This window comes from Anopheles maculipalpis, chromosome 3RL (assembly GCF_943734695.1).
Source record: "Anopheles maculipalpis chromosome 3RL, idAnoMacuDA_375_x, whole genome shotgun sequence".
In the NCBI taxonomy this organism is placed as follows: domain Eukaryota; kingdom Metazoa; phylum Arthropoda; class Insecta; order Diptera; family Culicidae; genus Anopheles; species Anopheles maculipalpis.
This window is the reverse complement of record NC_064872.1, coordinates 77,309,192-77,320,457: the sequence shown is the minus strand read 5'-3', so window position 1 is coordinate 77,320,457 and position 11,266 is coordinate 77,309,192. Positions and strand designations below refer to the sequence as shown.

General features: G+C 42.5%; 3 protein-coding genes across 3 annotated transcripts in view; all 3 read right to left on the bottom strand.

Annotated features, from left to right (window-relative positions):
- Positions 1-1,988: 1,988 nt before the first annotated feature.
- Positions 1,989-5,121, bottom strand: LOC126561570 (protein PTHB1). The gene is made up of 6 exons (XM_050217801.1): positions 4,773-5,121; positions 4,239-4,712; positions 4,035-4,168; positions 2,839-3,965; positions 2,603-2,778; positions 1,989-2,535 (listed from the first exon to the last, which is right to left on the bottom strand). Exons 1-6 carry the CDS (start codon positions 5,111-5,113, stop codon positions 1,989-1,991), a joined length of 2,799 nt encoding a protein of 932 aa, XP_050073758.1. The 5' UTR covers positions 5,114-5,121.
- A 2,848-nt stretch (positions 5,122-7,969) lies between these two features.
- LOC126561017 (odorant receptor 4-like) lies at positions 7,970-9,872 on the bottom strand (the record flags this gene model as incomplete). Its single annotated transcript, XM_050216965.1, has 7 exons — positions 7,970-8,029; positions 8,096-8,251; positions 8,331-8,432; positions 8,733-8,829; positions 8,888-9,057; positions 9,116-9,394; positions 9,489-9,872. Coding segments are annotated over 7 exons (1,248 nt in total), but the record flags the coding sequence as incomplete, so codon positions are not given.
- Positions 8,961-11,266, bottom strand: part of LOC126562107 (slit homolog 1 protein) — a 335,492-nt gene continuing 333,186 nt past the window's right edge. Inside the window, exon 9 of the mRNA XM_050218527.1 lies at positions 8,961-8,975. The gene's annotated coding sequence lies outside the window, so the exon portion shown is untranslated. The remainder of the gene's footprint in view (positions 8,976-11,266) is intronic.

The following is an 11,266-nucleotide window of genomic DNA, read 5'->3' as shown; positions in this document are numbered from 1 at the left end:
AGCGCTATGGCTTGCTTTAAGAACTAACATTATCATGGAGGGTTATTTGGTATTGGTCCTAGAGGGAAGCACGAAAAATAATGTGCGATTATGGCTTAATACAGTATGTAAAATGAATAATAGGAAAACAAAATGGCGAGCAGGCGTCTGTAAAAGCAAGTAAAATCGTTACGATTTTAATATAGCAAAAAAAAAAAAAAGATAAAAACAGTAGGAAACGGATCAAGTTCATTCGTCGTAAAAACTGATGGCTGTCGCCGCGAGACAGCCATTCTTGCTTGGTACAGTTGCATTTCACTGCAATCATTAATCATTCCTACGTAGAGTGTTTCGTTTCCCATCTACTACTACTTTCACATCGTGAAATTGGTCAATTTTTCGCAGTGTAAATTGTTTTCTCGTTCTTTTTGACAAATATTTTTCTTATTTTGTTCATTTGTTTGTTTTGGATCGTTGAATGTGTTGAATAACTCAAACACCTTGCTTTGAACAATTTCTTAAATAAGTGACGGGAAAAAAATATGCATGTTGGATCTTTGTATCTTGAATTATTGTAAACAACCATTGTATTACCCGGCATTATGGTAACATGTGGTAAAAAAAGCAAAATAATAAAAAAATTGTTAAATTAGCTCTCAAAACAGGCTTATAAATATTAGCTCGAGGGAAAGAGTAGATAGATTGCTATATTCCGGAACTGAACTTCACGTAAATGCCAGGTTCTTCTATACTGAGATGTATGTCCTTTTTTTGGCAATAAGTCCCTGCGTTGTGCGCTTCAAGTATAAACGAATTTGTGAAGGACATTTCTTGTACCCAGATCCAAATTAAACGCGGACTCGTTAAAATCCTATACCATCATGCAGAACTGTCAGGATAATGTTCCTTTTTACGTATTTTCACTTGTTTTTACTTCGATTGAGCCTGCATAAGCTTTATTTTCAATCTGTGTTTTGTAAACCATTTAGATAAGGTTTGTAAATAGGTAACGTTTAAAGAAAAAAAGAAGGAATTAAAACAGCAACAACAAGCAAACGCTAAACATGAATCTTGTCATAATTAAATAGAAAACCCGTTCTCCTACAAAACCAAAACCCTTTATAAAGCAAGTGAGGCAAAAAGATACAGGCAGGTAGGCACCAACCCTCCATTATTACTAGCAGAGATAATGCCGCAGAAAGGACAACAGCTGCTGGCTGCTACAACGAAAAACAGCAAAGACACGTTCTTTGTTGCTCTTACTATGTGTTGTTAACAAAAAAAAAAATGGCTACTCTTAGATGGAAAGCAGTATGCGCTTTTCCTTAAAATCCCGGTAAGGATGGTGAATCAATTTGTGTTCATTTGTGTAATACTTATCTCACGTATAGTTTCCTTCTCTCTTTTTCTCTTTATCTCTTCTTCTTACACTGTTCTGTTCGCATTGTAATAAATTTGATGTAAGTAGTATCGGTTTGAGGTTTCTTTGGTTTTTAAATTGTACAATGTAAAAAAAAAACGAGCTATGTTTAAGTCGGATGTGTGTCGGTTTTAGAAATACTGCTCTTTATTTATCGCGCCATAGTTATGACAAACAGATGACACACACGCACACTCTAATCGCATCGCTACGCACTTTTGCATGGAAAAAATACACATACACAAGGGATAATATAGGTTCATATAGGTGTAATATGTCGTAAAGTATTAATAGAAAATAAATCGGAGCAAAGGGACGGAAGGAAATAAATAACGAAAGATATACCATTATCATCACTCTCTCCACACGCAAAAGATTGTGAAAAAAGAGAGAGATAGATAGTGGATAACCTATATTATAATAAACCTAGACAGAGAGTATCGTATCGCAGGTCAGGGTGGTGTGAGATAAAGGGAACAGGGGGGAAAGTTGTGGAGGGGCGAGTGAAGCGAAAATAAATACAAAACTAGAAAAAGAAATTAACTTTTCAAAGCGGCACTCCTTTACCAGTAAAGAAAAACATATCTGATTACAACGGTAGATCGGACATCTTCTCGTAATTAACCCATTCGCTAGCGGTAGAACCGAGTTTTGCAAATTCCGATCCATCGATCCGATTAGCTTCTTCCTCTTCATCCTCTGCGTCTTCATTATGAGCTTCCGGTAGTGGTTGATCCTCAAAGTCAACACTGTTCCGTCCACTACCACTACCGGATGGCTTGACTGTGCTACCGAAACGATCATTTACTCGCCCGAGAAAACGCTGCAGCTGGTTCTGCAACAATTCACTGTGGATGGTAACATCCACATCGGCTCGTTCGTTTTGTTTGGCGTTGTAAAAGAAAGCTTCATCGAATGTGTCCTGCTGTTCGCTGGTGTTTTTCAGCGGACCCGTTTGATCCAAAAACCGTACAACGGGAAGTAGCATCTCCTCGTAGCTTTGTTCCGTGCTATCGATTACGGAGTGCATCAAGAGTCCTGTGAGATGATCGAAATGTTTCGTACTGGGTGCGTTGGCCGTATGCGTGTAGCAGAGGTGAAATAGGCGCAAAATGGCTGCCAGCTCAATCTGAGCTCTGGAAGAAGGAAAGTGGTATCGTTGATAGAAAATGGCCAATAACTTGCTTGCCCTTGGAAACTTACAGCTTCATCCTTTGACGCATGAGTTTTAATTGTTGACAAACCTTAGCTACCGAGCTGTGGTTGCGTTTGAGAAGCATCAATATTCCATCGAGGGCACGCAAGGAACGCTCCTGCAGCTTGACGACGAACCGACGCTCGAACAAGCGCATCTGGCCAGTGGTAACCTCAAGTTCGGTCTGTAAAAAATAATAGAAGTATTCTGGAGTCGTTCTCTTTCGAAGGATTTACAACTATACCTCTAGTTGCTTAACAGCTTTTCGTAATTCACAATGCATTTGTAAAGCTCTCATTAGTCCACTGATCGAAGGAATTCCGTTGATGGTTACCAGAACCTTGGAGGATTCCCTACGGGACACTCCATCCAATTCAGCTGGTTGTCCAACGATTTCCCGTCCCTGTAGCCGTTCTATGAGACATTCCAATACAAGAGCAATCATACCAAGATCATCCGATTGAATACGAAAACGATTTGTGTTTTTGGCCGCCACTATCGTAACTTTACGTCCATCTCCACCGCCAATTGGTTGTACACCGATTGCGCTGGCACTGCTGCCATCGGAGGAAAATTCGGGAAATAGTTGTCCCAAATGGTTCTGTTGCGCCGTAACGACTGACAGGGTTAGTTTGTGTTGGGCTTCCTTCGATGCTTGACACGGTTTGAGCAATAGCTTCAGCGGGAGTAGAATCGCTTTCTGTACCACCCTTGTAATGCCCTGTTTGTTGGTGTAGGAACAGTACACGGTTACGGTGCGCGTAGCTGGTACGATGGCTTCTTTCGGATACAGCCACACGTCAAACCGTTCCGTACTTCGTGCTTCTACATCACGAAAAAGAAATGCATCCTTAGAGCATCCGATCGCTTGGTCGGTGGTGACGGTAAGCTGCAAGACTTCGAGCTTCGGTTCCACCTGTACCGTCATACTTAGTTGGCACATTTCAATTACCACTCCCGGCGGAATGTTTGTCGCATGGGTGCAGGCAACCGTTTCCTCACCAGTGTTGAGGTACAGCTTGACGTCCCTTTCAGCGGCCGCGTTTGCAATGCTTGCGTCGCTCGGATCTACTCCGGTGCGAATTTCTCGTTCCAATTCTAGCAGTTCCTTCTGACAGCGAGCGATTTCAAATGGTGCTAGGTTGAGAGCTGGCACACGGAATAATTGCGGATCGGAACCGAGATATCCGATCGTGAGAGCGCCTGTAGCGCCTAACGTTACTAGAGCACCTGGGAGTCCGGTTACATTGGCACGACTAATTGCCACTGGAACGTCGCCGAGCTGAGCAGACCAGATAATTTGATCACTTTCGTACAGCAGCAAGGAACCACTTTCAGATACAACCGCAAGCATCAATCTGGCTCCGGGCTCTGTGGATATCAATATACATTGACAAAGTATTAGTACGTTGGTAAAGAAGAATGTCTCTCGATACGTACCCCAGTACCATCCGGTAACGAACGAATGGAAACAGATCGGCGAGTAGTCCAGCTTTTTAATAAAACGTACCTTACCGGTGTCCGACACGCACAGCAAATTATTTTCGCCCAACATCACTATGACAGATTCCGTGCTGAAAACAGACGGATAGTCGATGATAAGAAGGTCCCCTCTCAGGTGTGTTAAGCAGTAATCGTACGCACTTGGAAATTTGATGCACCTGCAGATCGAGCGCATACTCTCCAACACACAGCGACCAGATCGGATCGTGCCGGCGTAAAGATTCCAGCGCTTCGGCAACATCCTGATAGCGGTAGCATTCCAACACCCAGCTCGGTGCAACCGTGACGAAACAATCGACCCGTGGCAGATAGTGCATCGGCGCAGGAATGTGCCGATCGGTGCCCAGCGTACGTTCGTAGCTGATACCATCCTGCTCGAAGAATCGCAATGAACCGTCCAAATGCTGCACGCACAGGAAATCCCGCCCTTTTACCTCACCGAACGGGCCGTGGCACATGGAGAAGGCTGGTTTGGAGAGCGGATGGTCATAGAGGGTGACGAGCCGCGTATGGTCTCCATGATCCGCTAGCCCGTCTACTGTTACTATTTGAAAGATGCAAAGTTTCGTTGGATGTAGCACGGCCAGCTGAAGACGGGGATCGGTTTTGTTTGTCCTGAAATGTTTGTATACCTCTGTAACGACGGACGACAAAGCAGGCGAAGGTAATACCTACGTAGTAAACTTTCCACTGCTAATACCCAGCACCGGTAACGCTAGCTGCACCTCCAGAATCACATCCGCATGTTGAAACACATTCTCAAACGGTTCGCTGATGGTAGAGCCTTGCTTCTGCTGCTCTTCAACCGCGTCCTCTGCATCAAGGTCGGGCAGACTTGCAGTCCCTCCGGACGGACGGTAGATGCATAGCTGTCCGGAATGGGATCCAACCACTAGGCTATCCTTCTCGCCCTCCTCGATGCACAACCGGGCACAATGCAACGAGAAGGAATCGTACGCTGGTTCAATGGTAGGACATTGCGTTTTCCACCAATTCCGTACCGTGAACAGCGACATGACGATTGAACCGAACTAGAACCAGCAACAGTATCGTGATAATGCTGTTTTGCACACCCTGCCAGGTTTAGCCATCAGGTGTTGTTTTGGTAGCGACGTAATTGTTTGTTCGCTGCCGTTGCCATGGTGAGCACGACGACAGGATAATTTTTTTTTGAAAGAAATAGTAGGCGTTTGAAAAATTTGTTTGCTGTTTGAAATATTTCCATTTCAAATTCTATCTGCTGCAGACATGATTTTGCTAGGATTACCGAGATTGGACGGGTTCTTTAGGAACCATCAGAGCAAGTAAGTTTATGAGTAGAGAGTTCAAAGCGAATACGTGGTAACTAGGATTAGGTCTCGTTGGACATTTCTGGACTCGCGACTCACAGATGATCCGAGAGAATCGTAAGACCCATTACACTACTTTAAATCAATCGCCCTCAACTCACTCCCTGCTGAACGGGCTTACCAAACAGACTAATGTAATTAACATCATAAATCCTCACCGAGAGGACGTTTCGATTTTTATCTCAACCATCGTCGTGGTGTGATGCATGCGTAAATATTAATATGTCGCGGCTGAGTTGATAGCGTGTAGCTCTATATTTAAATGTGCTTCGAATGCGTCAGAGCATCGATAACGGACTGTATCAATTTCTATCCCCCGGCCATATAAACACACAACACTCTTGCCGTGTGGGAGGTCTCCAGCCACAGGAACAGAAATAGAGTATTGCTCGGAAAACAGAAGGGAAGGACTCTCGCGATGCAGGTGGAAGAAGGAAATTGAATTCCAATAAATACTTTAGCGCCATAAATCTACCGCTTCCGTGTGGGGATTTTGATGATGAAAAAGGTCATTCGTGTGAGTGTGTCGTTTTTTTTTTCGGATGGTTTTGATCTGAAGCTTGGTTGGGAAATTTTATTACAACCAGCTGACCAGGCCGACACTGCATTTGATATTTGGTTTGCATATTTTTGTTGTATCCTTTTTTTTCGTCCTTAATCAAAAAATCGTACAAAAAAAAAACGATAGCCGTTTTGTATTAGCCGTTGGGAATGAAAAATTTTGCTCCCATTTGTCGTGGTGCTGTAGATCGTCCGTAACCGGATCTTAGCGCTCACGGCAAGATGATTTATGCGGCTCGTGACACACTTGCGATTCACAAATCACGCACCGTGATCAGGCGCGAGCGAGTGGAGTGTCGGCCGGAGTAAATATTTGGCGCGGGGCGATTGGAAAAATGAGACACAAAACACTATTAGCTACGTGGAAACTGCGTCATGGCGGGGTATGGGTTTTTCCGTAGCGTCTTTTACGAGTGTGTGTTTTTTTCGGATCAAAATTGGACCGACAGAAGGAACTATGTAACGATGATTTAGTGCATTCTTGTGCACGTACACTGCTTCTTTACCGTACCACCCGTCTGTATTACGATTATCCTATATCCCACTGTAAGTACAATTTCGATGTGCTTACGATCCTCGATTGTGGAACACAAGAGACACGGCGCACCGAGTGCTGTAATTATTCCCATAAATAATCAAACTCAAACTGATAGAAGGAACACGTGCCGGTGAGTGCAACGAGTGCGCGAGGATCAAGCATGAAGTGGGAAAGAACAAACATCACACACTAAACTCTTCCGAATTCGCATCCAAACACACCACCTCTTGTATGTCGTATGTCGGCAGCCCACGTGAAAAATTCGAAAACTGTAACAGCAGCCAGTATGATTAATGTGTCCCCCGTGGCCCTAACGCTTCGGTGTGTACCTTCCCGTGAAAATGCATTACATTGCAGTGGGTGTGTGTGTGCCAAACAAGTGCATCGTAGCTATTGTGGGGCATAAATTACGCGGATATTGCGTTGGTGGCATTGTACTTCCAACAGGTAAATGACAGACGAGGCATGGTATTTTGGTATTTAATGAAGAATGCATATTGTAATAATACTTTCATAGATCGAAAAATGCTTAAATATGCTGTAATACTCATAATACTACAGTAAAATATGGGCAATTTAACAGACAACATTCAATAATAGTTGATCTTTTATTAGACAAACTCTGTACAATACTGACGAATTTCTCTGCTTATTAGATTCACCTGGTGTTTGGGTGGGTCACGTAATGAGAATGACACCGAACGATCCAGTTGTTGGCTGGTAGGTTAAGATCGTGAAGCGTTTGCAGCATCTGATAAGTTAGCAAGTACCTAACAATATTCCGATTGCATAAGAATACATCGTCCCAACGGAAAATGTATGACGTTCTACATAGGGATGCGAATTGTCGGGGAGGTGTTTGCTAGATAAGCATTTGCTGTGGGAGATCTCAAGCTCCCCATTACTTCATATCTCCAACCAGAATCGAAACCGGTGGAATCTCTGTGACGTGCTTCCCGATCGCTCCGGTGTCTGATTAGATAGCGCCACAGTCCAAAACTCGTGACTTGGACGATTGAGTCTGTGACGAAAGCCACTCACTGTGCAGGTTGGAGCTGGTGCAGGTGGAAGAGATGGCAATAATGATAGCAGGATGGTGAATAGTTTTCCTCTTGGTCATTCAATGTTTTGCTTGATTGAACCCTTTGTCGCGGCCCGATAAGCGGTCGTCTATTTTCCTCCAGAATATCAACAGCTGATAGAGCAGAATAGGATTTTGTTGATACTTTTTTGCGCAATGATATGTACCTTGTGCATGGTATGTGAGTCAAGGTTGTTTTCCCTTGGTTCTCCCTGTAACGAAACTTGTCGATTCTTGTTCCTGCCTTTTGGTGATTACAGCGTGTTGATTACGTTTGTGCAATGCACCAGCGTTGGTTAGGTTATCGAGACGTGATATACTTAATCTAAACGTATCTGATTGCTTAACTGTTCCCGTAAACCGTCTTCAGCAGAGTAAAATAAGACCAGGAAGCCTGCAAAATCTAATATTAAATTATTATAATTCAATTTATTTCGACTTGCTTTACTGTACTTTAATATATACTGACCCTACTAAAAGTACTCATTTGAATTGGCCAGATTTTCCAGGCAGTCAACAGAACGGGTTGTTGGCTTCGGTGTATGATTTGTAGCACAGTTTGGTGAAATGGTTTTGACTCCTCGTACCATTGACAACCGTAAGCTGCGTTTGTTATTGCTTCACTCTTGCATACAGAAGAACATAAAATAAGATAAATTGTTATGAAAAGGGTTCTATAATTTGCATTCGCTATTTTTTATTACCGATTGCACAATGTCTTCACCGTAAGCACACAGCATCAGTAGCTCGATCAAAAAGCATAATATAAACAGTATAAACTTAACAAGGGTATAGCCACTAACAGTCTGCAAACAAACAAACAAACACAAAACAAAGAAATGTTCATAATTTTAACAGAAATATTCGATTCACTCCAGAGCTGCTCGATGCATTGCGTCACCACCTTGTGCGAAAATGCACGTGCCGATCAACATCCGATAAACGTCAACTCCCGTCCTATTTTCCCTTCTTCAACGAGCTCAACTTTTGGGTCAAATGATTTCCCGATAAGATAAGAGTGCGTTCAATGTTGCTGGAGATGGATGCATCCTGATCACCGTCTCTCAACTCATGGAAACTGAATTATTACTATATTGGTAACTTACCGTGATCATAAACGCCTGGATGCAGATAATGATGGAGCTACCCAAGAAGTTGATAAACAACGCATTACCAAACACGTTCTGCATGAATACGCTACACCTGTATAAGGGAGTTCTTATCATTGGTGAGTTTTTGAAAATAGTGTTCCAACTATTACTCAATCAAATCCTGATGACTAGCAACCGCCCTCTGCAGACGAGAAATACTGCAATTAATGACCTCTTGCAGCTCTTCTTCTTCCACCACTGCATGGGCGAGATTGTACTGCAGGATGCGAAAATGCATACACAAATGGGCGGCCAGTATGCAGAACAGACAATCGAATGCCTTTTGAAATAGATTTGGCGTCAAGAGAGCAATCATGATACGCGTCTGCTAAACTTACCATATGAATAATTATGCCCGTAAATCCAATCACCACGTACAGTGGATAGATGAACCAGAAGTACTTGGCCCCCGACAGCACATCGAATGGCCACCAGATGTTGAAGGCTAGCTGTCGGTTCCAGCTACCGGTGTAGTGATGGTGGTACATCATTTCCGCTATCGGTAGCACGGTGAAGGATATTCCCATCACCACGTTTACCATTGCCGTTACGGACGTGACTCTGATGGCTGGTTTCATTGTGTCCTCGCACACCTTCCAGTGCTTGCCATGAATGATCTGTGAAAAAAAAAAATGTTTCAACCGTGTAGATATCACCACCATGAGTTTAACCATTAATTACGATCCTTTCTAACGTTCTATGAACCGTTACCGCTTGCTTCCACTTGGTGCGAAACATTGCTATCAGCTCAGCAATGGTGTTTCGTCTCCCGGCCAGTATTATCATCTTCAGTACACCGATGATGCAGTATCCAATGCATGGCGCTTGAAATGTCACCTCAAGAAAATTCACCTCTCGTTCGAACATCTGCAGCAGGTAGATCAGTTCACCAAACGTCGTGTAGGCCAGCAATAGAAAGGAAGCAATAAATGCCACATTTCGCCGTATCGCAGCCAACACACCGTCCGGATACGGTTCCTCACAGGGCGGAATGCCCATCATCAGCAGCATAATGTTGGTGTTTTTGAGCGTTTCCTCAAAGGTCAGGCGCATCTGGCAATGTTGTTTCGATGGTTTATCACACGCGAATGGTTTATTGCGTTACAAAAGTTTCCTCGGCTATCCTTAATGGTTTCTGATTTTAATAAATATTTAAGCGAACAAACCGGGTTAGAACAGTCTAAAATTAATCAAGTGGCCAGGTCAAACTGTTTGTATCGTCAATCGTTAAAACCACAACCCATTATTAAGCGTCTCAATTAATAGTTGCAAACGTCTCGTAGTAACGATCGATAGGTCCAATGAACGATTAAATTGCCGTTTATTATTGTGCAGCTTGCTAGCCGTCTTTACTACTTTAAGTTTGTCATTACGTTTAGTTTTTTACTCGATTTTCATGTTGGGGACAATTTATTTATCCGATGGAAAACTAGGGCAATAGTAGAACAATAAGTAGGCGAGACGGTAGATGGCATACATACCTAAAATTGCTTCTTTAGTTTGCCATCATAAGCAGCATGTAAGCTTTAAGCAGTTTCGTCGATATATCTTTTGAGTTGATTTATTTCGAGGAAAGCATTTTAATTCAAAAAAGAAAGAAACGTATTTAATGAGCCTTTTTCTATTTTGTTACCATGAGAAATGCATAATCAGTAAAAAAGTGGTATAGTAAATAATTTTTACGAGTCTCGCATCTTATAGGTTGTTCTCAATGATAACAACAATATAAAAATATTTATTGCAGCTGCATATTGAAGTCAGTGAAATTTCTGTTAATTAGCAATGTGTTACAATTTCTGGTTACCGATCTAGAACTTGGTTTACTGGAGGTTTTATTAATTTATTTCCGGCTCTTTGATTTATTGCGTAAGTTGTATGCTTCCTCACAACTCATTAAAATTTTACTGTTTATTTAGAACATCGATCCTTGATCGAGACATCTAATTAAAGGTAACTGTATTAACGATTTTTTTGTATGACGGTGCAAAAAATCAATCTGTTGGGAAGCATTCATGTCTATTAATTATCAATGGAATTTATGAACTATGGATACAATTGAACGAACTGCTTCGAACTATCATGCGGGAAAAATCAATACCAGAAAGTCTGTTTTAAAAGAAGAGAGTAAAGCAAAGCACTTGGATGTATCAAAGCAGTATCAAACTTCGAGACTGGTAGACCATCGGAAGTGGATTACCGGGTGCATCTTACCTTTGAAGAAATGCTCAAAAACACCAACATCATGGGCATCACCATTATCTGCATCCAGGCGTTTTACGATCACGGTGAGTCATTTTGCTTTTTTAGAATAGCATTTCATGTTTCACCTGGCTTACCGACTCTCCCCCCTCGATCGATACATATTATCAATAACCGTCTAAATACACGTCAACATTCCAAGCGCCATGATTGTACGTGAATTCTCAGGAACATACCAGTTTGTCGGTGGAGCCGGCTGGAGCCGTACCCTTTATTTTAGTCAGCAGAAG

Bases quoted from the DNA above. Each gene is read 5' to 3' on its own strand.
- LOC126561570 (XM_050217801.1), bottom strand. From the start codon at position 5,113: ATGTCGCTGTTCACGGTACGGAATTGGTGGAAAACGCAATGTCCTACC. The intron at 2,779-2,838 runs GTATAGTTGTAA...TATTTTTTACAG, and splicing joins AAGCTGTTAAGCAACTAGAG to ACCGAACTTGAGGTTACCAC. The intron at 2,536-2,602 runs GTAAGTTTCCAA...TCCTTCTTCCAG, and splicing joins ATGCGTCAAAGGATGAAGCT to AGCTCAGATTGAGCTGGCAG.